The sequence below is a fragment of the Equus quagga genome, chromosome 20 (genome assembly GCF_021613505.1).
Source record: "Equus quagga isolate Etosha38 chromosome 20, UCLA_HA_Equagga_1.0, whole genome shotgun sequence".
NCBI lineage: Eukaryota > Metazoa > Chordata > Mammalia > Perissodactyla > Equidae > Equus > Equus quagga.
This window is the reverse complement of record NC_060286.1, coordinates 40,262,094-40,288,679: the sequence shown is the minus strand read 5'-3', so window position 1 is coordinate 40,288,679 and position 26,586 is coordinate 40,262,094. Positions and strand designations below refer to the sequence as shown.

Below are 26,586 nucleotides of genomic sequence, written 5' to 3'. Positions count from 1 at the left end.
ACATCACCCTTCTGGCTCAGTCACCCTCCCAGCTCAGACATCACCATCGCAACTCAGATATCACCCTTCTGGCTCAGAGTCATCGTCCCAGCTTAGATATCACCCTCCCAGCTCAGACATCATCTTCTGGCTCAGAGCCACCCTCTGGGCTCAGACGGCTTCTCCATGAAACCCTCTGAGACTCCACCCCACCACACAGAATGAATCCTTCCCTCCTCGGGGTCACCTCTGCCAACAGTGCGCCCTTCTGAGAATTTCACTTAAAGCGTGGCATTGTAATTCCTCTATTTCCTCAACTCTAGGACACATCTTTCTGCTTTCGCAGGTTGCTGAATAAGGTTGAATACTACGTTCAATGCGCCCCTTTAATGTAGGGGTGCTTCTCCCTGTCTCCTGCCCCCGGGAAAAGATGCTGTGAGACCAAAGTTAGGTCTTAGAATCAAGTGACTCAGCCCCGTTCCCTAATCTATCTCGGTGCCCCCACAGCCCAGTGCAGACTAGACTTGGCAAGCATTTGCTGGATCCAAATCTGAATTCAATTCAAGTATTTCTTGAGGCCTGCTCTGAGTGAAGACGTGTACTCGGCAAAGTGGAGAATTCAAGATAAATACAATGTAAAATTCTGTCCTCCAGGAGGTCACAGACGTGTGTGTGACCGAGGGGGCTGGGGAGGCGGGGCAAAGGAACACAACCAACAGTAATGCAAGACAGAGTCACCTGCAGCAGCACCCTGGCCTAAGGGGTCTTGTATTTGTTTCTTGTTTGTGACTTTTTTTGGAGGGGGGATACATTTTACAATTTGTAAATGTCTTGCGTTTTCTCAATCAATTGCACAGAGAACCCTGATTCCCATTCTCGAGGCTCAGAGAAGTAAAGAGTCTTGCCTAAGGTCAACTGCTAGAAAGTGCCAGAACCAGCTGGAAAGTGCTGGAACCAGGACCAGTTCCCCAGCTTTTCTTATTCTCTTCTTCTTGCTCTCTCTCAGCCATAGTAGATTCTGCATAGTGGAACCCAACACTTCTCTGTAAAATACAAACACAGAGCCCTGTTTTCAGGGGAAGTCTGATCTCTGTTCTGTGAAATAGGAAGTAAACTCTGAAGTTTCTCACTATGCCTTCTTCTCACACAGTCACCATGGTGATGGGAAAATATTATGTGGTGAAGGAATTATGGGAATATGAATCAGCAGAACCAGCAAAAGGACCTTTGGAAAACCGTGACTCCCAGTGGACATGCCGCATTTTCAAAGTAAACACTCCAAAATGATGGATTGCACTTTGCTTCCTATAGAAACTCGACGGCCAGCCTGGCTCCGTTAGCCAACCTGCTGTTTCCATGTGAATGCTTCTATCCTCCTCTCTTTGTAAGAAAAGCACTGGCCGTTTATTAGCAAGATTGCTGCCTGGCGACATGGGATTGTGGATATCTGCTGGCTTCGTTCAATTTTAAACATTTTTCCTTGCCAAGTGGAACAAATTATTGATGTTGACTTTGCTGGCTAGTTAACATTGTCCAATAGAATTTCAACGGTGAAGAGTTCAAACCTGGTTTTTAAGCCTAGAATGATGGAGCTGTTCATCCAACATTAAATAATGTTGGAACGGAATGAGTGACTTATCCTGTTGTTGGTAAGTCTCCCTTAAATTCTTAGTCAACCCATGAGTGATTGAGTTCCTCAAAAAAATTAAACATCCAATTATCCCATGATCCAGCCATTCCACTTCTGGCTATAGACTCTAAAGAACTGAAGGCAGGGGTTCAAACAGATATTTGCACATCCGAGTTCACAGCAGCATTACTGAGCCAAAAGGTGAAAACAGCCTAAGTGTCCATTGACAGGTGAATGGATAAACAAAATGAGATCTGTACGTACAATGGAATATTATTCAGCCCTAAAAAGGAAGGGTGACATGGTGACATATGCCACATCATGGGTGAACCTTGAGGACATTATGCTAAGTGACAGTCACAATGATAGTCACATAAACCAGTCACCAAAAGACAAATACTGTGTGATCCCACTTACATGGGGTACTTACAGGAGTCAGATTCATAGACACAGAGAGTAGAATGTTGGTTTCCGGGGGCTGGGGAGGGGGAAATGAGGTGCCATCACACTGCAGAGCCCCCCCAGTGAGATGCAGTCCCACCTTGTTTGGCCTGTTTCCCTTCCCTTCCCCCTCTCCTGTCTCTGTTCCTCCTGGGAGCATGGCTCTGGGGGGCCCATCTTACCTACATAGCAACGGCTCCTTCATCTTTCCACCACGGGGCTGGATGCACCCTAGGTGTCAGGCATGGTTTGTGTTAAACTCTATTGCATTTTTGTGTTTTTATCATTCCCAAAGTTGTCAGTTCTTTCAGCCAAGGGAGCGATGCGCTAAGGGGAGCGTATATAGTGTCGCTCTTTACTCTTGTCCCTCCACACAGACACCCTCCCAACCTTAGTGGGTGTGATGGTTCATTTTATGTGTCAACCTGACTGGGCTGAGGGACGCCCCAATCGCTGTTATTTCTGGGTGTGTCCATGAGGGTGCCGCGGGGAAAGAGTTGGCTCAGTAGACCAAGTAGAGCAGAGCGCCCTCGCCCGTGTGGGAGGGCGTCGTTCCATCCGCCGAGGGCCTCAACAGAACAAAAAGGTGGAGGAAGGGCGAATTTACTGCCCCCTCTGAAGCTGGGATGTCCATCCTCTCCCGCCTTTGGACATCGGAGCTCCTGCTTCTCGGGCTCTTGGACTCAGACCAGGACTGACACCTCCTGGTGCTCATCGGCCCCCGATTCCCAGGCCTTTGGACTGGGGCTGGATGACGCCCTGCTTTCCTGATTCTCAAGCTTGCGGACAGCAGACTGTGGGGGACTTCTTGGCCTCCATAACCGTGCGAGCCCATTCTTATGATAAATCTCCTCTTATGTGTATCCCATTGGTTCTGTTTCTCCAGAGAAGCCTGGCTCAGGCAGAGGGCTCTCCTCGCTCTGCTGCAAGCTCTTTCCTCCTCCAGGGAGCGGTCGAGGCCTCGGCTGACCCGTAGGATTAGCGAGAAGCCACATGCAGCCCTGACGCGCAGACCCTGCCTTCGAGACAGGCCTCCACCGGTCAGTGACCTTGCGGCACCAAAGCCTCTAGCAGGCCGGACCCTCGAGGGTCGTCCCCTGCTTTGCCCAGCAGAGTGGGTGTGGTGATTTGTGTGAAGGGCAAGAAGAAACGGCTGGGATCCTCCCACGTCACCATCCATGCTCGTCTTTATTGCACAGCTGTGCTGAGGCTCAGACAGGTTAAGCAATGGACATGGGAAATGCTAAAATCAATCAAAACATCTGCACCACTTAGCGGGAGATCTAGAGGAAAACCCCAGTCCTGAGGAGACTGACGACGACAAAGCCCCACTCCTCGGGCGCTCAGCGGGCGCCGGGCACTGCTCCGGGCACTTGCCACCTGCTGCCTCAGCTGCTCCTCGGAACCACCCAGAGTCTCGCAGGGCACGGGCTCCTGTGTTTCTGTCTCCTCCAGCTCTAAGGCTCATCCTGTTGTCCGTCCTTCTTTCCTTCTCATTGTCGAATAGCATTCTACTGAGTGAATGTACTGATATTTTTATCGATTTTATTGTTGACAGACATCTGGGCAGCTTCCAGTTTGAAGCTGCCATGAAAGTGCTGCTGTGAACGTTCTTGTCTTTTAGTAAACGCGTGTATTTGTGTCTACGGGGGCATCTCCAGGGGCAGTGTTTACGTTTTCACACCCACACGCCCGCACGTGCGTACACACACATACATCACACAGACATCCCTAGGGGTGTAATTCAGCTCTCGTAGGTGATCTCAGTTTTCCAAGATGCTTGTAACAATTCACACTCTACCAGCAGTGTGTGTGCATTCCATATGCTCCCGATCTTTCTCAGGATTTGTATTTCCATTTACATAATATTTAAAACGAGCAGAGCTAATCTATTGTGTTAGAAGTCGGATAGTATTTGCCTTTGGGGGTAGGGACTGGAGGGGGTTCGAGGGGACTTTGGGCACTATCACGTTCCATTTATTGATCAGGGTGCTGGTTATGTGGGTGCGTGTTCACTCCGGAAACTCAAGCTGTGCACTCACAATTTGTACACTTTCCTGTATGCATGTTAAACTTCAACCTCAAAGTTTACCAAAAAAAGTAAATTTAACAACCATCCAGTGGCACAAGTGCTGTCATCGTGCCTCCCGTACAGATGAAGATGCCGACGGTCAGAGTCACCACCTGGTGCTGGGGTCACTGTCGGCGTTAATCTATGGGAAGTCCCCTCCCTGACCCCACATCTGTTCAGTCACAGGGTCCGTCCTATCCACGGTGTTTCTCTAATTGGCCACTGGTTTCCATTCCTGTCACCCCTCAGGCTGGGTTTTGTCACCCTCAGATTCCATGTTAACTCTGCCCCCCATGCCAGCCCAGGTGCGATCATTTTGAATACTCATTCTGTGATCTCCTGCAACATCTCCTCGCCCCAGGCTGGGTATAGTCCATGAATTTGATAGGTGTGCTGCCCACGTGTCCATCCAGATCCTTCATGTAGACACCGGGCAGCCTTGCTCCATCTGGGTAGGGACAGCCAGGTCCCATGACACCCAATGAGAGTTCTCGCAGACTGCCATGGGCTCAGTGATCGATGCTGGTCTGTGTTTGACACCCCCACCCAGCTCTGCCAGCCTGCCTTCCTCCCATGATCCACAAGCATGGTATCTGACAAACAGTCTTCCATTTGACAAACGTGGTTTGAGCACCTCCTATGGGAAAGCCCTGTGCCGGCAAGCGTAGGGTATAGACTTGAATTGAACTTGGCTCCTATAGAGCTGACAGGAGCAAAGTGGTTGTAATAATGGACTCCGGGACCAGACAGCCTGAGTTCAAATCCTGGCTCTGCCACTCAAAAGCTGTGTGACTCTGCCTCTTACTCAGCCTCTCTGAGCCTCGGTTTCCTCATCTGTAAGGCAGGATAATAACAGTGCCCCCAGGGGTGAGGTGAGGATTAAGCGAGTTAAAATTTGTAGAGCTCTTCAAACAGAGAAAGTGCTTTACAAATCTGCGTTGGCATTCCTAGTCTACCAGGCTTCTGGAGCCACCTATGATTGCTCATTTCTCTTTCTCCCTGCTGGCCTGTGGCTCCTCCAAGGCCAGGTCTTGGTGGTTCCTGTGACCCACAGGCAGCAGAGAGCAAAATGCACAGAGGAGGCACTCGAGGCAGATGGGCCTGCATTGGAATCCCAGCTCTGCGCTTGCTGGCTGAGTGCAGGTATCCACCAGGATACTGTTTGCTCGGCCCAAGATGGCACTAGTGATGCCACACATGGGGACCGTCTGGCCAGGAGAGGTGCTTACTTGACGAGACCAAGATGAATCCCAGTGGCTGTCAGCATGCATCGGGAGCCCTGTCTGCAAGCCCGTGCAGTGAGGGTGGGGAGGAAAGCCTGTTGCAAGCGGCAGGAGGCTGGAGGCATGGAGCAGGCAGGGATCAATAGATGCCTTCGTTAGTAATGCCACATAAGAACTAAATTAATGGACGGCTGAAAGTCATTTCCTTTTAACAGTGACCTTTAAAAATCCTGCACAGTAATGCCCGACATAAGGAATGATCCCACGCAGACTCCTCTGCCGTCGTTAAAGATGGTGATTCTGGAGATAACGCAACATGTGGGAAACACTTATGACATGATGGGGAGGGGAAGGAACAGGACTGCCATTTTATGGGTGGCAGAAATGGGCGGGGAGAGAAAGGATGCCCACATGGCTGGTGGCACTAGGTTTCCAAGCGAAGGGACTACAGCTGATTTCGTTTTTTTTTTTTTTTTTTGTCTCCATGGAATGAATTTTCTGGAGAGGTTTTGTTTCTTACACACATTTGGAAGTTTGCTTTTTAAAGAAATGGAATGGCTTAAGCTCAGCCCCATAGCTCCTGATCCGTGAAGGTTCACAGAGTTTTGAGGCGGCCCCCCCGCCCCTGCCTGCTGCCCTGCTGCATGTGAGGATGGTTAAGTCCCAGCTGGGGAGCTCCCCGGGCTGGAGACAGAGGCTGAGTTCAGGTGAGCATGCTCCAGATCCACAGGGCCACCTCCCAGCAGCTGAGCAGGACAGGCGCCCCGCTCTGGCCGAGGCCTAGGCTATAAGACATGCACTGGATTCCTCCCCAGGCTGCTGGGAGGATGAAATGAAAGGAAGGCTGAAGTGCCCACATGTAGTGGCTGTTGATAGCCAGAAGGAGCTGACAGTCACAGAAGGACACACACAACGAAGTGGGACCTCCTGGCCCAGGGCTGCCCTCCAGGCTGGCTGAGATGAGGCCAGCAAAGAGTGGCTGCAGCGCCAGAGAACCATAGGGTCAAGAAGATCAAGGAGGAGAGCACATGTGGCAGCCGCTGGCCAAGAGAAGGGAGGGACCCCCAAGGGAGAGGCGACCTCCAGCCATGCAGGCCATGCAGGGACACCCCAACCCTGATGGCCAGATTCAGCGCCTGTGGGAGGCCGAGGCCGGCTCTGGGGAGGGCAGGGGCCCTATGCTCACTCCAGACCCCTGCAGTGGGGAAAGCAGAGCCCCTTCCTTCCCTTCTGCTCGAACCTGGACCCCACCCAGACTCCCGGCCCATGCTTGTTGCATGATGCTAGGGCCACCTGTACCCGAGCATGCTCCGATTTGGAAGAACACAGCTCTATAAATCTAAATGACATGTAAATGACATGTCTGGGCGCCAGCTTCTCAGCTGCTGGGGCCTCAGTAAGGTCAGGCTGCTTTCAAGATCTCTGCCCCCTCAGCTCTGACCCCGACGGCCCCCTGCAGCCCCGCCAGCGCTGCCACAGGAGAAGCAACAGCCAAGTAAACTCCAGATTCTTTGAAAACCGGAGTGCAATGTTTCAGGGAGCTAGAGTGGTGCAAGTCCATTGTGACGGGGCGGGAGGGTGGGCCGGAGTGTGTGCTCTGCCGGAAGACCTTGTGAGCAAGCCCCTCCCAGCCCCCTGGCCTCCCCTGGAAGCCTTGGTATCAAATGCATAATGTATGAGGAAGAGCCTCTGCATATTCATGAGCTCATTGCCTTCCAAGGCCAGTTGCCGTCTGTGAAAAATCCTCGCCTAATGACTTATTGCGTGAGGGTGCCACGGAAGCCGAGGGCCTGCGCCGGAGCAGGCCTCCAGTCCTCAATTACTGCAGTCTCCAACGGACTTTGAAGAAAATGCTCCCAACCGTGCCTGCCTTTGGTCAAAAGTGAGGGAGATGCAAAAAGTGGATCCTTCACCATGGGGAACCCCTGAGCCCCCAGGCCGCCCCAATGGGGGGGCATTCGGCATTGAGTGGGTGTTCAATGAAAGTGAGTTTATCTGCCTTGTTCCCAGGGAGAAAGGGCTGCCCCACTCACGGGAATTTGTCTGGTGGAGAAGACTGTTCGTGGAACTCCTTACGTCCACGTTTTATTCCGTGCACTTCGTGGAACTCCTTACGTCCACGTTTTATTCCGTGCACTTCGTGGCCTTCGAAGCATTAAGTGTTGATTTATTTCAGATTTGGGGTGGGGGTTGGGGAGCTTAAAAGTTTTCCCAAACTAGTCACAACCCAATTAAAATGTTACTCATGAAACCCAAGACGGTGATTCATTCAATACTCCATCTGGCATTTCTTGCTTACAAGCCACTCGCGTATGACTCAACTTTGACTTTGCTTATTAAACATTAACCACCACGCTTCCTTGTCCCAATAAAGTCATTTGGAAAGGCTTGCTACCCCTGAGCGTGTGTGCCCGTGCGTGTATATTTGTGTGTGGGTGTGTGTATGCATGCCACAGGGCAAGTTCATCCACGAGGGTCCCAGGATGTGTGACGTCAGGGTCTGCAGGGCTGGCTTTGTTGACAGGTGAGCTGTGCTCTGTGAACTGTCACACAGGGCTCCTGGGTTGGTTTAATGTTCTGCTAGAAATTCTTAATAATTCTTGCACAGGGGCCGGTATGTTCCTTTTGCACTGGGCCCTGCAAATTGTGTAGCCAGTGTAGGGGGTGTGTACGTCTGCATGTCTGTGTGGGCATGAGTCCATCCAGCTGGGCTGTGTGTGCTCGTGTGGGCTGCAGGCCTGCGTGAGGACACGTGTGGGAGGGGACTCGAGAAAGTGGATGTGAGAGGCCCAGAGAGAACGTCATGGATGCGCCAGAGGGTGCCTGAGACAGTGGCACACAAACCACAGGGAAGCCCCAAGACGCAGACTCCGAGGGCGTGGGTGGGGCTCAGGGACGTGACTCTTTATCGGGCCCCTCCTTCCAGGTGACCATAATGCACCCCAAGGCCTGAGAAGCCCCGGCGGTAGGTTTTAGGCACTGAACATTGAGGCCAGTGACGTCTGCGGCATTCTTCAAGGATGGTTTAGAACTTCGGCAGCTCAAAACCATCTCACCACCTCCCTGATTACCTGGGTTCAGAGTCTCAAAGGAACAGAAGCCCAGCAGGAACGCCGAGGAACTGATGAGCACAGAGGCTGCTAACTGCAGGGAAGCCGGCCAGAGGCCTCCCTGGGCCCTGCGCCAGGCGGTGACTCACGGCAGAGCAGGACCGAGTGGCCTCGAGGCCAGCCCTCCACCTCCCGCTGCCTGCATCAGCAGGGGCGGGCCAGGGCTGCTCCCCTCTGACACCTCTGACTTATCAGCCTGGCTCATACTGTGGGCCCTGCTCCTCGACGCCCCACCTGTGCTCGAGATCCTGGCCTAACCCCCCACCCCGAGTCCCACCCTAATCAGAAGTGATTGGCACTGGTCAGCACCCTTGCCCTCGAGGCCATCTGGGCGGGCCACCTGCAGCAGCAAGGCAAGGGTCTTCATTGCACCGAGCTGCAGATCAATGGCACCCTGTGACCTCACCCCCGGTGACTCCACTCCTGGGCTTCACGTCACTGAGGGTCGTCCCAGTGTCAAGACGCTGCCTCCCTGCTGCACACGTCATGGCTGGGTGAGAGGCTGCAGGGCTGCCACCTCCCGGCAGGTGGCCCTGGGCAGGTCACCTGAGCTCTCTGAGCCCCAGTCTCCTCATCTGTGAGATGGCTTCTCCCTGTGCTGCCCTTGGCCTGGGGCCTGGCTCCCGCCTCCTGCTTCCTTCAGGCCACACCCCCTCCGGCAGCCCCTGCCGGCCCCAGCTTGGGTGGGGAGGGTCAGGAGTGGAGCCAGTCATCACCAGTGTAAATTAGGATTGGAGTCCTGCAGTCTTTTGGGGACCAGGAGAGGACCCCTCTTTCCCAGGAGAGGAATTGGCCCCAGGATGGGAAAGAGGCTGGCCAGCATCCCACCATCAGTCTGGAGCCGTCATGGAACAGACCTTTTCTGATCCCCATCCCTTGAGTGCTTTCTTCCACAGCTGCCACTGCCAAGTGTCTACTGTGCGCCAGGCACTCTGCAGGCTCTCTTCTGGTGCCCCCGAAACCGTGACCAAGGGTAGCTGGGGATGTCAGATGAGGAGATGGAGGCTCAGAGAGGTTAAGTGTCTTGCCCAAGGACACACAGCTTGTGCGATTGAGATTTAAGCCCAGGCCTTCACAGTAACAGTGATGCAGAGACGCCTTGCCTCTTCGCGCAGCATCCGCCCAGCCCCTCTTTCAATCCCCTCCTCAGCACCCAGCTCCTCCAGGCTTCTAGGATCCCTCTGCCTGGAGGCTGCACATCCCCCGTGGTTGATCCCCTCAGCTCCCTGACACAGCCCAGGTGGCCCGGAGCCCAGTGCCAGCCCTTCTATTATTCATGCCTCCCCCCGGCTGCCAGCGGGGACCCGGCCCTGAGGCCCCGGCACTGCCAGGAAAGATAAGGCGCCCACATCTGACTCGTCCTCCTCTGAGCTCCATCTCGATTTCCCGACAGGACACAAAGGCCTGTTGTTCCTGGCCATGTGCAGGAGGCTGGCCCTCTTTTCTCATGAAAAGGAGATAAACCATTAGCAGGATTACGGCCGGTTAGATTTACAGCTTTTCCTCGTGGCCACCTGTCCCTCCTGGGAACACCGCATGGGCTCGGGCGCGGGTGCCTGCCATCTGCGGGGTCCCAGGAGGCACTGGCTTCCTGCGCAGCCTTGTCGCGTCCATGCCACACCTCCCGGGGTTGGTACTCTTGGTCCCACATTAGAGGCGAAGAAACTGAGGCCCACTCGGACCACACGGCTGGGTGACGGCTCTCTGCCCCGTGCCGGGATGCCAAGCTGACTCATTTGTCCTCAGAACGGGACTCAGAAGAAGCAAATTTGTGCGTGCAAACCCTGCCTGCCCACACCTCCATCTCGAACTTCCTAGTTGAGTCAAGTGGAAATCGAAAGCAGAGAACAAAACTGCGAGGCCCCCAAAGGGAGCCCCCCGGGAGAAGAGTCAGCAGCCCCGTATGAAGGAGGAGAAGTCCCCCGTCCCCAGCACGGGGAGCCAGGCAGGCTGGTCTGGGGCCAAGTCTCGGCCTTCCCCAGAGGTCTGATGGAGGCCCCTGGGCCCAGAGGATTCCCATGGTCTCCGAGTGTCGTGTGGGCCCCCGTAGCGGGAAGCAGTGGGCAGGCGAGGTGGCTTTCCAGACTGGGAGATGGGGGCCCCTCGCTGCCCCGGCAGACCCCGCCAAGCTGCCGCTGCCGCCTGCCACGGGATTAAGGTGATGTCACAAGAAGCAGCTTATTGCTGGACAAATGAAAATCTTCAGAGGCTGGCGCTCCCGGGATCCTGGACAGGAGCAAAGCGTGTGTCTTGGGCCCCACAGCCCCAGGGACGAGGCACCTTAGAGATGGCTGACTGCAGCTCCACCCCATCTTACACATCAGGAAAACGAGGCCAGAGAGAAGGGATCTAACCATGAGCCCCCAGGGACGCAGCGCAGGGCCAAGGCGGGTCCCGGATACCAGACGGGGGAGGGGGGACTTATGGGAAAGCCTGCAGTTGAACCTCCCTGAACTGGCCGCTGATGGGCCACACCCTCTGAGCCTCGGTTTTCTTGTCCATAAAATGGGAGTGATGATCCTGCCTAGCCGATGGGGTTGTGGGCAAGAAAAAACAGCACATGTGAGGGCTCTTGCAGAGGGCTCTCAACCCTGGGTGCTTCGTAGAGGCTGTTGGGGGACGATGACTAGCAGCATCAGAGAAATGACAAGACAATTTGTTGAGCACCTACTATGCACCAGGTGCTGGGCAGAGAGATGACTCAGACGAGGACGCTGCCCTCAAGACAGTCACAATCTGGTGAGGGGACACCCGGAGGGAGGGAGGTGCACAGAGGAGGTCCCTCCCTGTCGGGGAAGGAGGGGGTGGGCTGGGAGGGGGGCTTTGTTCCGGGAAGAGGGCCCAGCACTGGCAAAGGCTGAAAGGTGAGAAAGGGCGTGGAGAGTTCCCTCTGCCTGGCCCTGGGATGTGAGGGGGCGGGGTGCCGGGCAGGGAGCCTGGGGCGGCTAGTAGGGGTCGGACCACCCAGGGAGGGCCGGTGTACACCCAGTTGGGGGGCTCAGACTTAACTCCAGCGGGGAACTCCCCTGAAGGGTCCCACTAGCAGAAGGGTCAGGGACCCCAGGCCACTGGGCTGAGACCAGAGGAGGCCCCTCGGAGACGGCAGGCGTGGGCCCGGGGTGCTTCCCTGGGGGCCAAGACCTCAACACCACACGTCTCTGCAAGGAGGACCCCCTCCCCGTGTGCTGTGCCCACTGTGCTGCCTTCCTGCTTCCTCCTCACAGCCGTGCCAGGTGGGCTGCACAGTACAGACAGGGAAACTGAGGCTTGGCCAGGTATGGTCGCTCCCCCATGCGTGAGGGCACAGGGAGTTGAAGCTGGGCCATCTCCCACCAAAGGCCTTCTTCTTTCTGTTGCACACCCTGCCTTTCAGCCTCCTGGACTATTTCTTCCGTTATCCTCACATTTCAGGGCTTATTTACTTTTTCAGCCTTCACTATTTTAAAAAACTGCTGTTTTAAAGTGTATATTTTTTTTACTGTGTTTTTAAAAGGCAGCAGCCCATTCTTCCTGGAGTCAGGCCCGCTGTGCATCCTCCCTCACCCACCCTGGGCCATCAATCACTCCCTTCAAGGGGGCCCGGACACCCAGGGGAGATTATCGCCCTTCGCACTTGGCAAGATGCAGTTCATCAGCCAAAGAGGCTTCGGGCTCTGGAGACCCAAGGGGGCAGCCCAGAGTCCCCAAGCCTGGACGCAGGCACTGCTTCCCTGGGGAAATGCCCTCTCCCCTCGTGTCTGGGCCTCGCAGGTAGCAGTGTTGGGTGGGACCAGGACACTCTCTGCGGCAGTGGGAGGGAGGCCGCGGGCCTGGACCGCCGGGACCCTGCTCCCCACCCTGTGCTGCTCCAGCCACCGTGCTCAAAGAGTGGGGATGGGGGTGGGGGTAGGGAGGAGGGGCAAAGCCAGCTCAGTCCTCAGTCCTGCGAGCCTGGGAGAGGCAGAACCGTCATCATCAGAAGTGTTCCTGGGGGCGGGGGATTCTTTAGTTGCCAAGAAGGAGCAATATTTGGGTTACACTTAAACACTAAAAATTTACCTGTCATTGACCTGAAATTCAAATGTAACTGAACATCTGAATTCTATCTGGAAACCCCAGTGTTGACGACAGGAGTTACGAGTATGCACCTGTGAGTGTGTTCACACATATGTGCCCCTGTGTGTGTTCAGGTGTGTGAGACTGTGTGTGTGTTCATGTGTGTGTGCCTGTGTTCACATGTGTGTGCCTGTGCATACGTGTGGGTCTGTGTGTGTCATCGTTCAAGACCTTGTCGTGGGGGAATCCAATGAGAAGGACTTGGAACTTGGAGTGTCTTTCTCGTATGTGAAGAGATGCCTCTCCCCGGGGCTGTGTGGTCCGCGTTATCTCAAGGCAAAGAACTCAAGCTCCCAGCACGTTTGAACCAAGCGAGCCGACTCATGGCAGTTTAAACAGCAGCCGCCGCTCACTGGTGCATGAGCAGTGCCTCTGGAGGACTCCGTCTGGGACGCTGTCATTAATGACTCCAGCACGAGCTGGCAGAAAGGCCTTGGGTTTGACATCTATCTTCTGACACCCAGAATCACTGGAAATTAACATCCTCCCTTGCTGCCACTTGCCTGTAAAACCCGAGTGAGATTTCTTGTCGCTTCTCTGCTCAAAACCCCCCTACGGCTCCCGTCTCACTCAGAGTCAAAGCCAGTGTCCCCTCAAGGACTGCAGAAAGGCCCCTCACAGTCTTGCCGCCCCCTCCTCTCTGAGCTCATCTCCCGCCACTCTGACCTCGCTGGTGTTCTTTGAAAAGACCACGCACTCCCAACCTCAGGGCCTTTGCACCTGCTGTTTCTTCTGCCAGGAACACCTTCCCACAGATACTCCCAGGGCTCATCCTTCATGTCCCTCGGGTTCTTCTCAAGTGTCACTTTCTAAGAAAGACCTTCCTTGGCACTGCTCTCCGTGGCACTGCTTTCTGTCCTCCCTGATGCACTGCCCTCCATCCTTATCAGCCTCTTCACCGTTGTACAGACTTTATTTGTTTTATTCATTGTCTGTACACTTGAGTGTCAGCCGTTTGAGGGCAGGGACCACGTCTTCTCTGTCTGCAGTGGATCAGTAAATGTTTGTTGAATGACTGATGGACTAAATGCTGCCGCTGCCTCCTCTTCTGCGCCAGGTCACCCAGGACTTTCCTGGCAGCGGGACTCACTTCGAGGACTCGCTTTGTAAGAGGAGGACCCACGTGCAGGGCCGTCTCCAGCGCAGCGGAGGCTTGGCTCTGCCCCGGCCCTGGACGGCCGTGCTCTCCTGTACCCCTGTACCTTCCACGCTGCTCTCTGACCTGGAAGACCCTGCCCTGCCTTGTCGCCTCCCATGCATCCTTCAAGATCCAGCTCAGGGTTGCCTCCCCCAGGAAGCCTTCCCTGCCCATCCCTGGTAGTGCTTGAGCCATACCACATGTCTTGCTGCGCTCTCATTGTCCATCCGCTCATTTGTGTCCCTGTCTGCTTGTGACAGCCCATCCTCTGTGCCCCCAGGACCCAGTAGTGCCCTGGCCAACAGCAGGTGCTCAGGACATGATTGGCAGTTAAGTAGACGGTTGCTTGCACTTTCTTTTTATTTTCTTTCTTAACTCCCCTTCACAGACCCTGGAACTTCACCTGGAAGGTCTTCAGAGACACCACCTCCAGACTGATTCATTTCACAGAGAGAGAAACTGAGGCCTGGAAGAAGGAAGGCTTGGGAACTAATTCCTGTCCGGCATCTTCTTGGAGCCAGGCACCAGCTTCCGAGCAAAGTGCCTCCTCCCCTGAGCCCCCGTGGCTTCTGTGGGACCCTCGGTGGCCATTCCTTGTGGGGCAGAGGTCACAGCTCTAAACCAAGGCCGTGCTTTCTGGGACACTCAATTTAGACTCTGGGTCCTTCTGGATACAAGAGATTTGGATCCAGGTTTCACAGAGAGATTGAAAAGCTTTCTAATCCCAAGACTCCTCTTTCCGTATGGAGAGAAAAGCCTGGAGGGAGAAGGGCAGGGGTCACAGGCTGGAGGGGCTCCTCTCCCTTGGGGGCAAAGCCGCTTGGGAAGATCTGAGACCCTTGGGCCATTTCCCTGGGTCCCCGGTCAGAGCCCGGGAGGCTGCAAGCTTCTCTGAGGAATCCTGCGCTGGTGCCTCTGGTGGCTGAAGGGCCCCCGAGGGTACCAGGCCTTGATCCCTGGACCCCTTCAATGTCACCGGATGTGGAAAAGGGTCTTTGCAGATGTGACTGACTTAAGGATCCTGAGTCAGGGAGATGATCCTGGACTACCCAGGTGGGCCCTCAGTGCCACCCCAAGGGTCCTTATAAGAGAGAAGCAGAGATCTGATGCACAGAAGAGGGCGCTGTGGCCTCAGAGGCGGAGACCAGAGGGATGCGGCCGCAAGTGAAGGAATGCCTGGAGCCAGAGGCTGGAAGAGGCCCGGGGCGGACTCTCCTGCAGTGGGAGCACGACCTGCGGACTCCTTGACTCAGCCCAGATACTGATCTCGGACTCCGGGCCTCCAGAACCGTGGGAGAATAAATTTCAGTTGCTTTAAGCCACCGAGTTTGTGTGGCACAGCAGCCAGAGGAAGCTAACGCAGTGTCACAGCCAGACTGTGCGAGGGCAGGAGATGAGAAGATAACAGGCCCTTGGGGATCAAAGCTGCCTGACTCACTGGGGCCGGGATGCAAAGGCCCTCTTGGCTCAGGCTCCAAGGTGCGGTCTACACTCCAGAGCGCCCACTGGATCAGGCTGTGGGGAAGGTCCTGGGTGACCAGACACAAAAGTGGAGGCAGCAGCTGCATTTAGTCCATCAGTCATTCAACAAACATCTGCAGACAAGGAAGGTGTGGTCCCGGGCCTCATGGGGCTGATGCTCGAATACAAATAATGAATAGAATAAAGCTAGACTTCCCTGGGAACCCTCCGCTGCCTCCTCCCTCCTTCACTGCTTTCTCCTGAGAGCATCTCTCAATAAGCCACACGCAGAGAATAGACACTCTGCTTCTGTCTGATAGAATCCCGCCCCCCGGCCTGCCCTTGACCACAGGTGCTATTTCATTGACAGTTAGCAGCCCCATAAGGTGTCCTCAGCCTCATTTTGCACATGAGGAGACAAAGGCCCAGAGAGATTATATGACTTGCAAAGATCACACAGTACCAGGTGGCAGAGCTCCAATGCCAGTGCCAATCTGTCTGATGCCCCAGCCAAGCCCACATCGCTGCTTCTCACTTGCTCCCCGAGTGGCTGTGGGCACAGTGGCAGGACAAGCAAAGAACTCAGGACTCCTGCCAGTGGCAGCATCCACACCCAGCCCAGAGCCTGCAGTCCCCTTCGAATATGGCCCACTCTCCCAGATTACAGACTGCTCTGAACATCCAGGGCCATTGGGGGGCCTCTCTTCCTGTCTCTCACCAGGTTCCAGATCAGAACGTGAGTTGTCTCCTCTGGGGGGCCTGAAGAACTTGCTGCGCAGAGGTGGACGTGTTTCGCCCGGTGGTGAGCTGATTGCATCCTTCACCTCCTGCCCAGCTCCTGACTCAGGTTACGGCTACACAATCAGCCGAGCATCAGATGGCACCTCCGCCAGACCCAGCTCCCACCCAGCCTCCCGGGTGGATGCTCCTGGCCTATTTTCAGAGCTCTCCATCGACTCACGCAAGCTTACAAGTCCAGGAAGCATGACGTCACCCCCTCAAAAGAAGCTAAGGGGAGGAGGCCAAGGAACTCACGATAAGAAAAACCTACTGGTGTCTCCTCACCGGAAACCCAATGATGAGCCAGGCTTGTCTTCACTGAGCGTGTGGTCTGGACACCTGCCTCGTCTGGGTTTCCCCGGGGCTGTGTAGACACGGCCGGGTCTCTTGGCTGCCCCGTCCAGCCAAGCTTCAAAGCTGGGGAAGAGATCAGCCAGGGGAGGGCCAGTGTCACTCAGCGCCTCCTGGTGATGTTTATCCCTTTCTAAATGGGCTCAGAACTTGCAGAAACTTCCAGATTCCCAGCTTTCTCCATGTCCCTCCCTCATAACAGCCTGCAGAGGAGGGACTCTAAGCCCAGCCTGCAGCGTCAGGCAGCAAACGCTTGCTGGGCAGCCACCCCATGCCCGGAGCCTAGAACCACCCCACTGGATCCTCTGCACAGCCCATGAGGCGGGCGCTGCCATGGTCCCCATTTTACAGAAGAGGAAACTGACGCTTAAGGTCTCGGGGCCCAGAGGTAATGGCCGATAAGCACATGAAAAGATGCTCAACATCATTAGGCAGTAAGGAAACGCAAACCAAAACCATGAGATCCCACTGCACATCCTCTAGGAAGGCTAGAGCCAGAAGACACGCAACAAGTGTTGGAGAAGCTGTGCAGAAATCGCAAGCTTCACGCTCCAACGGTGCAAATGGAAACGGCGCAGCCACGTTGGAAAACAGTCTGGCGGTTCCTCAAAAAGCTGAACATGGAGTTTCCATAGGACCCAGCAACTCCACTTCCAGGTATACACCCAAGAGAGGTGAAAACATCTTCACCTAGAAACTCGCACACAGTGTTCACAGCAGCATTAGTCCTAATAGCCGAAAAGCAGAAACAACCCCAACGTCCACCAACCGACGGATGGTAAACGAAGGGTGGTCTGTGACTATACAATGGAATATTACTTGGCAATGAAAAGGAAGGAAGTGCTGATACAGGCTACACGGGGAGGAACCTCAAAATGTGAGGCCCAGGGAAAGAAGCCAGTCACAAAAGGCCACATACTGTCTGACTCCATTTATATGAAAGGTCCAGAAGAAGCAAATCTATAGAGACAGAAAGTAGATGAGTGGTTGCCAGGGGCTTGGGGGTGACTGCTAATGGGTAGGGGGTTTCTTTTGGGGAGGATAACAGTGCTGTAAAATTGGTGGTAGTGATGGTTGCACAGCTCCGTGAACATAGCATAAATCACTGAGTTGTGCACTCTTAATGGGTGAGGCGTACGGTAAGTAATTCACCTCTCAGTGAGCTGTCACCAAAAGAAAGAAGTGGTGCACTGGGATCAGAACCCAGGACTCTGTCCACGGAGCCTGCAGCCTTGAGCCTCACTGGCCACTCCCTTTCTCCTCCCTGTGGGCCTCGGAGGACCCTGAGCACAGCTTTGCTGGCCGGCTGCCCCCTTCAAGTTCCTGACAGCTTCAGGGCAGGCTTGGGAGCCCGGGACCCCCACATGCTCCGAGCGGGCAGGGGGCAGTGACGCTGACCCTGTGACAGGCTCTCCTTGCTGCTCCGGGGCTAAGGCCACCCCGACAGACCCCACAGGGCCCAGGGCAACCCTGGCTGCGGCCCTCCTCCTGCCGGGGGCCGGCTGTCTGGAGTCTGACACGGCGGTGAGCAGGCCTCCGCCCAGGCACCAGGTCACATCTAGTGGATGTCACAGCTATCAGTCCTGATGATGCCTATTTATGACACCTCACCCCCTGATTTGGGGGTCTTTGCTGAGGCTCCTCCTCTCTCAACAAGGTGAACAAGTTTCAAGATGGAAAGAAAACCGAAGAAAGTCCATGGGGGATGAGGGAGTGGCTGTTTTTGCAGGTCCAACCCTCCTGACTCGGCCAAACCAAGCAAGATGAGACGGGACCCCCTTCCCTGGGCGTTGCCCTGCCTGCAGGGGGACCCCCGCAGCCGCCTCAAGGCAGCACCAAGCCCCCTCATCACCACCTGCCTGCCTAAGGGGGGGGGGCGGGGCGCGGTCTAGGTGCCTTCTGGCTGCTGGCTCCATACTAGGTGTGTCCTCCCCTCTCCTCTTCTGTGAACCAGATGGACTGGGAAACTGAGCAGGGCTGCTGAAGGCACGTCCCGTAGGAGGAGACTCGGGGCTGAAGCCCGGCTCCTCCCGCACCTCGCAGGCCTGGCAGGGCACGTGCACACGCACGTCCTGGCAGCGCCCTACCGCCCGGGAGCGTCTGCTCAGACCCTGGGCTCGCCCTGCCTCCAGACGTGGCAGAAAGGGTGTTTTTTGCAACTGCACGAGCGCCTTGACGTGTATTTCCACCCGAAATAAATGAGGCAGGATTCCTAGAAGATGTGTTTAAACTTGGGAGAGCGTTCTCTAAACAGTTTGGCTTACAGGTTGGAGCATGGGGCCCAGGACTGCGGGAGCGTCTGATCCCCAGCGCGGAGCCCAGCATCCCAGACCGAATTCCAGTTTTATTTCTAGCAGTTGCGTCAATTAGGGGAAGGGCTTGAGACAACCTCTAGTTTTTGCAAACGTTATTTTTAAGCCAAGTCTCATCTCATTATACAAAACAATGTGTGTTGTTTGTTGCCACGGCCTTCTGTTAGGCTGCAAATTTTTATTTAAATTTGTTTAGTTATATACTCTTAAAGGTGAGTTGGGAAAGCCTGTTATTAAACTGATGATGCAGCTCCTGTTTGGCGGCATCAGAGAATCAAAGAAATAGTGTCTATATTAGTGTGACGAAGCCAACTCCTCATAGTTTTCATTTTCCAATCTTTCTATAATCATGCTCTCCTAAACTCATATCACTTTTTCTTTTTCTTTTTTTTTGCTGAGGAAGATTCGCCCTGAGCTAACATCTGTGCCAATCTTCCTCTATTTTGTATGTGAGTTGCTGCCATGGCATGGCTGTGGATGAGTGGTGTAGGTCCATGTCCAGCAACCAAACCCAGGCCACTTAAGTGGAGCATGCTGAACTTCACCACTAGGCCATGAGGCCGGCCCCTATATCCTATTTTTTTATTATTGACTTCATTGATTAAATGGGCTCATGAACTGACTACCCCAACTCCCTCTTCTGTGCCTTAGCAAACAATAAATCTTAGAACTTTTTAGCAATTAACAGCTCATGTTTCTCTTGGTTTTGCTTTTTCTTGCTGGTATTGTGACAAAATCTCTCAGAAATTAATTTTTGTGCTTTGGAATGCAAACTCCAGTCTGTGGGAGAGAGCACGTTTTGAAAAATCTTGCCCCTTGCTTTGTGATTTGCATATGGGGACAACTTGTGAATTGCATTTCAGATGCTTGCCGACCACAACTCACACAATATACTCTAAACATCATAATTAAAATGGATTGCTTTTAAAAAAAAGTCAAATGGGAAAAAAAGTCAATGCGGGGCTGCTATTGCAACCGTTCACTATTGGAGGGCTGTACCCCACCCTCCCGCCATTAGGTGTGGCCATGTGACTTGCCTGAGCCAATGAAATGCCGGTAGTGGCAATATTGGTCACCCTGGGACAGAAGCATTTAATTGCCAGTATGGCATCTCCACTCCCGTCTTCCGCTGCCTCGTGGCTGAAGATGTGTGGGTCCACATGGGGGCATCACACGGAGCCACCGTGTAGGGGAGCTGCCCTGAGAGTTACCCAGACTGCAGCGGACTTTGCATGAGTGAGAAATACACCTTTGCTGAGCCGAGTCACGGAGATTTGCTTTTTCCACGGCACGCTGAGCCCATCCGGTGTGACAGAGTCAGCAAAACACAAGGGAGCTGTTCTGACGAATGCAGAAATTTGACATCAGCAGTTACCGATGACAATGGCTGTCTGTGACCCCTCTCAGCCACCACTTTCTGGATTTTATTTTGATTACACAGTTTCAAGAAAAAAACAGATAAGCGGTTGCAAACACTGACAGCTTTGTTTCATTTTTTTAAATATAGTAAAGAAATATATAAACCTTATCTTGCTATCTCAAGAACACTCAATTAGAACGGACCCCATATTTTAAAAGAACAGAAGGAGGGTAACTTTTGTTTCCAAGTTGAATTCCCAACAGCTGCTAACCTGTATTTCTTGTCATAAATATAAAAGCCCCCAAGGGGACTTCCAGGGGCCGTTAGCCACATGGATTTATTCTTTTGCTGCTCAGAGGCTCGCCGGCCTAGACAAGAGCCGGCACAGAGCAGGTGGGGCTGAGGACTGCCTGGGGTTGGAACACGGGACTCCTGCACAGAACCGTGCGCTTGCCTGTAGCATTCATTGCTGATAGACGTGAATAAATAACCTCTCTAGGCCAGAAAGGGCAGGAGTCTTGTCTCAGCTCACACAGCAATGGGCCCCACCCAAACACATCTCCTGACACCCAGCATCCTGGGAGCAGGATGGTGCGTCTATGCTGGCATCGTTCAACGCTGTTATCCAACAAGAGGAGCAGATAGGGGTGGGGGGTGGGCCCTCCGAAGGTGCAGGGTCCCCCGGGGGCTGCAGAACTCAGAGCAGTGTACAAACGGGGTGACTGTGGCCCAGACGGGGGCAGTGGGATTGGTGAAAGGTTGTACAGGAGGAGAAAGACGGTCACTCTGCCGGCTGAGCACTTACTCAGGTTAGGGGCGTCCATCCTTACCACACCCTCCGAGGCAGGGCAAATGTCCACCCATCGCTGAGGCTCAGAGAGGTTAAGTGACTTGCCCAGGTCACAGAGCCAGGGAGTGGTAGACTGGGGATTCAAACCGTGGGCTCTGACGGACCTGCATTCGGTGCTCTGCTGAGAGTGCAATGGCCTATTCTTTGGTGCTCGGAACTGTAAAAGTGCTTAGCTGGAAACATTCCCAAACATGGAGGGAACTGACAGCACGGAGACTGGATTATCTTCCTGTAGAGTTCCCCTGAGAGAGGGGCGGGGTAGACCACAAGTCAAAGGCCCGAAAAGACAATGGACAGACCCAGGATGTGTGGAGCCAGCACCTTCTGGGCCCCTCTATCTAGCTCTGTGCCAGTGCTTACAGACACCATCTCAGGCCCAGGGAGGGACGCAGCAAGGCCCCATCTTACAGATGAGGAAACCCAGCCTCCGTGGGGCAGTGACCCACCCCTTGCTCCACCACGCTAAGGGGCAGAGCCAGGCCCGGAATCCAGGCCACTGTAAGGGGGACACTGTCGCTGGACGTGGCGTGCTGGCTGGCAGGCCTCGGCTCAGACAAGCTCCTGCTATAAATACGGTGCTGACTCCCAGTAACCTTAGCCTGCAGGCCCCCCGCCCCGGCACGGAGCCATAAATCCTGGAACTGACTCCTGCCACCGCACTTCTGATCTGCAGAAGTTTTCTGACACCCTAACAAGGTACCACATTTTTTTTAACAAATTATTGGAGGCAATGTTGAGCTAGCTGTCTTCAAAATGAGCAGGGCCATTGCTCAGACAAGGGCCAAACAGGCTTGCCTCCTGGATGCTGCCTCCTGGGGTGAGCAGGGTTCGACTTCCTGGAAGAGGGATGTAATCTGGGTTCTGTGCAAACAGGGTCTGGAGAGCTGGGTTTGAATCCCAGCTCTACCATTTAGCTGCTGGGTGACCTTGGGCAAGCCTCTTTGCCTCTCTGAGTTTCCATCTCCTTAGCTATACAGTGGAGTTCATGCCATGCCCCTCCAGGCATTAAACTATGTCCCAAATTGCCAAGACACAGGACACAGCAGATGATTTGGCCCCTCCTGGGCCCAAATGCTGCTGTGGGGTAGGAATCCTAGAAAGACTCGAACTTCAGACAACACACTCCAGGAGACTCCCCGACAAGCAAACGTGCACCCCTGCCCCCAGGAGCTGTCTTCATTCCTTCCAACCAGGTTCCATGGCAAGGCCAGCACATCAGAGACCAAAGACGACCCCGCAGTATTCTTAGGTGGGAAGCCAAGCCCCGAGCTTGCCCACAGCAACCTGCCCAGCCAGGGTGGGCAGAGCCAGGACGATGCCCACCAGCCCCCAACTCAGCTTGCCCTCTCCTAGATGGTGAGGGGGCAGTGAAGGCCCAGTCTTCTCCCAGCCTCCTGGACACACACACACACACACACACACACACACACACACACATGCTCAGTGCCCATTCCATTGCCCCGACAGGCTAAATATTGTCCTGGCCTTCCTGAAATACCCATCTCCACCAGGCTGGTTTTACAAGCTGCTAAAAGCAGGGCTGTGTCCCCGGTGCAGGGGGAGAGCTATTCCGGGTCAGCGTCAGGTGTGGCCAGAGCCAGCCAGAAGGGCCTGTCTGCCGCCCCCCGCCCCCATCCTGGCTCCTTGGCCCTCACAGCCACGGCGGACAATTCTTGGCAGCCAGCGCCGCTGGCGCCCAGCGGGAAGAGGGTGAGGTCAGGCCAGTTTTGTCGGTGTCCCCCTCCTCAACACACAACGCACACACACTCTGTTCCAAATCTGACTTGGCCTGGCCCAGGCACTGGAACTGTCCATCAGACACCACGCAGGCTGGGGCCACACCACGGTCACCCACAACCCATCCCGGGGCCCCCAGGGACAGCTTGACATGCCTGAGATTCTCCGTGGTGGTGTTTGACTGACTCGGAATCCATGGGCCACAGACATGCCGTGACTTAGGCAAGGAGGCCCGGCTGGCGAGGCCGGACCCGGATGCACAGGCCCCAGCACCTCAGGGCTCCCACCTAGGACCCCCACGCGCTGCTTCTGCAAAGGCACCACTGAGCGCTCACTGCACACCAGGCACCAACAGAGGCTGCCCCACGTTATCACTTTAATCTTCATAATCACCTGTGGGCTAACTAGGCACCCTTACCACTGTCTCCTTAATCACCCAGGGGCACTGAGGCTCAGAGTAGATAAGCCACTTGCCCAAGGTCACCCAGTCTGGAGGTGAAAGAACTGGGATTTGAACCTGGGCAGCCTGACTCTGAGTCCCCGATGTACCCCCTGGATTAAGGTGTCTCCAGCCCAGGCCCCACCCAAGGCTGGTTCTGGGGGGGATGTCCACATCAGAGCTTGTCTTTAACAGGAAGGAGCCAGGAATAGCCAGCCAGGGACACGGAAGCCAGTCCCCACCATAGCTCCTCGTCCTGGGCAGAGTAGACAGGGGGTGCAGACCCCAGAATCTGAACCCCCCTCCACCTGCCTGCGTGCCTGGCCATTTCCAGCCTAGAGGATTTGGGGGCCCACAGAGGGCCTGCCTTGCGCTGGCAGACCAGGGGCTCAAAACTTCTCAGAGGTCCCAGAGCTTTGGGGACTCTCGTGGAAGCTGTGGGCTCCCTGCCACCTCCAGACGAATGTCCACACACACTGACTTGCATGCAGTTCCAGGGGCCTGTGGCAGCTGGAACCCACCCGGGGGTCCAGCCACTGTCCTGTGGGCCGGCTCCGGATGCCCCGGCTGACAGCCGGGACGGGTGCATGGCAGCCACGGCTTCCTGCTCCGGCCTCATCCACCGGGAAGCCGGGGGGGTGCAGGAGGACTTAGCTCTGAAAGTCGAGCTCCCTGCTCCAAGAGCACAGGCCCCCCAGGCATCAGGCTGGGAGGAAGGGGGTCCAGCCCACAGCTGCCTGCAGCCTGCAGGGGCGCGGGGGGGCCCAGCGCCCTCAGCAACCAGTGGCTTTGGCTCTGCAACCAGAGCCCTGAGAGTAAATATAGCGCTGCCACTCACCGGCGGAGGGGCCCTCGCCGTCCGACATGGTGCAGGAGATGGGCAGGCAGCCGGCTACCGGCCTGCAGGACGCTCAGAGCCCTCAGTGGCTGTCACCCACCTGGTGGGGCTTGGGGCTGCCGGCCCTGCTCCGTGTCCACTCCCCAGGCAGCGTCCCGCCCCAGCTGGCCCGGCCACCGCCCCCCCCCCCCCCCATGCTGGGCTGGGCAGATAAGAGCGTGCTCCAGTGCCAGGAGCCCGTGCGATTGGTGGATAAATCTGGGCACTGCCCTCCCCGCCTGGGGCCTCTCCCAAGCAGCCTCGGAATGTTGTCTGAGAAACTGCTGCACCCCTGGGTGCTCAGTCAGTCCTGGAGACCCAGACCCAGCCCTGGGGACCCCAGAATGCCTACGCGCTCTCCCTCGGGAATGGCTCCCCCTAGCCAGTGAGGGGCGTTTCTGGGCTTAGAGAAGAGTAACCCTGAGTGATGCCACCACAGGGTGTGTGCCGGGTGCCAGGGCCGTGCTGAGTGCTGACACACTTGTTATCCTGCTCAGCTCCCAGGCTACAGGAAGGCACAGCCCCTGCCTTTGACCGTTTGCCAAACCCAGAGTGGCCAGCTCTTCTGGGTGCCACCTGAGTACCGACTGCTCTATGTGCATTGGGGGGTGGAGGGGAGATGGAGATGGACCCCATGGGGCAGCCACGTGACTCTGTGTCTGGGACAGAGGGGGTGCTCAGGAAATATTGGTTGAGAGAATATGCCTCAGCAAGCACTTATTATGCACTTGCTGTGTGCTGGCCTGAGAGCCAAACAACCCAGTGCCTCTCCTGGGTCCCCACAAGGGCTGAGTGCTCAGAGGCATCACCCCAGGGCTGGGCTCTGCTGGGGCCCCCAGGGCTCAAGGTCTCCCCAGTTCTGCACGCAGAGCACAGAGGGAGTGGAGCAGCTTACAGAGGAGGCAGAGAGCCTGGTTACCACCCACAATCCAAGAGATACAGGAAGGCTTCCTGGAAGAGCTGGCATTTGAGTTACATCTCTGAGGGATAAGGAAGTTTTTCTTCAGGGGAAGAGGGCATTCTGGAAGGGAGACCAGCAGTAAAGGTCAGAGGTGAGAAAACTCGACTGGGGAGCAGCAGGGGTCCCTGGCAGGGGCTGGAGGTGGTGGTGACCCTGAGGAGAGAAGAAGGTTGATGCTCGTGGAAGAGGAGGCATCCAGGGCTGGGGAAGTCGGGGGAGGCTTCCTGGAGGAGGGGGCAGATGCTGGTGCCGAAGGATCCATGAGCCTCAATGAGAAGAGGATAGAACAGCATTCTGAGGTATTTAGCAGCTCTTCCCCCGGCATTGAGGCCTTTCCCAGCTCAGAAAGCTGGGGAGTGAAGGCAGGAGGGGCCAGACCATCACATTTCCAAAGGAACTCCCTTCTGGAGACAGGGTGCGGGGAGGACCACAGAGTTTCACCAGCTGTCAGGGAGAACAGCAAAGGAATTCAATCCCTATGAAGTTCCAGGCTGCCTGGCCTTTGCCTGTGCTGTTCCTTTGCTCAGGAATTCCCTGCCTTCCTCCCCACCTCCTCCTCTGGGAAGCCTTGTCTAACAGCCCCTGAAGGTGGGCCGGGGCCCCCGTGCACCACTCCGAAAACTCTGACCTCACGGGCGCCTGGTCCTGGCTGTGTCCGCCTTTCGGTCAGCTGTTGCTGTTCTGTGTGATAATGAGCTCACCATCACTGGAGGTATGTAAGCAGGGCTGGACAGCCATGGGGTGAGAACACAAGGAGGGAGTTCAAGCATCAGGTGGGGTTAGATGAAATGGCCTTGGGGTTCCTCTAGGGTGACAAACTTGTCCTGGTTTCCTTGGACCTTTCCTTGTTTTAGCCCTGGAAGTCCCACATGCATCCTGGGAACCCCCAATCCTAGGCAAACCAAGACTGTTGGTCCTCCTGGGTCTCTCCCAACTGAGATTTTTATTTTAAGCGAGGGAAAAAAAGACAAAGCAAGACTGGAAATGTCTCCGGAACCCTGCAGCTCGCTCTCCCTCCCCACCCAGGAAACCACCCCCCTTCTCCCCACCTAGACGTGATCACCAGACCACTCTCTGGAGTGAGTGGAAACCCAGCTGCCTGTGCCCTGGGTGGGTGCGGGGGGAAGAAACATTGCAGGTCAGCGAGGAGCGAAGGAACGAGCCGCCCTGTGGGGCCCCCTCACCTGCAGAGTGGGGAGGGTCTCATGCGCGAGTCTCGAGGAGTAACCGAGGGAAGGCGGCGGCAGCACAGCAGGTCACTGTAGGCAGCAGCTGAGTCCCCAGGGAGGACAGGGCGCCCGGGAACCCACCTGCCCAGCCCTCCCCTCGGACTCTGCTCTCCCCAGGAGGGCATGAGTGGGGTCAGACCTGCCTTGTTGTGTGGCCTTGGGCAGGTTGTGGCCCCTCTCTGTGCCTCCATTTCCACATCTGTGGAGCATTTATGAGCACGTCCCGTATACTCAGCCCTGGCCAGGCTCTGGGGCAGGAGGAATCCCATTGAGCCCCTGCCACCAGGTATGCACAGTCCCATGGGGTCGCGCGGGCAGGGCCTGTGGTCCCATCTTAAGTACTGTCTCCTGCAGCACATGCTCTGGGCTTCCTGGGATGGGCTGGATGGACAGGGAGCACACCGTGGAACTCACCTCAGGGCGGCCCCGAGACTACCGGAGTCCAGTCCGGGGTGCCACGGGTGTGCCCAGTGCTGGACAAACAGCGGGGCTGCAGAAGAGCCCCACCGAGCCACCAGCTGGCCCAGACAGAGGCCCTCGCT

The 26,586-nt window shown here is 55.6% G+C and overlaps 1 protein-coding gene across 1 annotated transcript in view; it reads right to left on the bottom strand.

The window, feature by feature from the left end:
- EML1 (EMAP like 1) overlaps positions 1–23,982 on the bottom strand; it is a 166,118-nt gene extending 142,136 nt beyond the window's left edge. Inside the window, exon 1 of the mRNA XM_046647537.1 lies at positions 23,816–23,982. Coding sequence (XP_046503493.1) covers positions 23,816–23,843 — 28 coding nt within the window. The 5' untranslated portion in view covers positions 23,844–23,982. The remainder of the gene's footprint in view (positions 1–23,815) is intronic.
- Between the last annotated feature and the right edge of the window lie 2,604 nt (positions 23,983–26,586).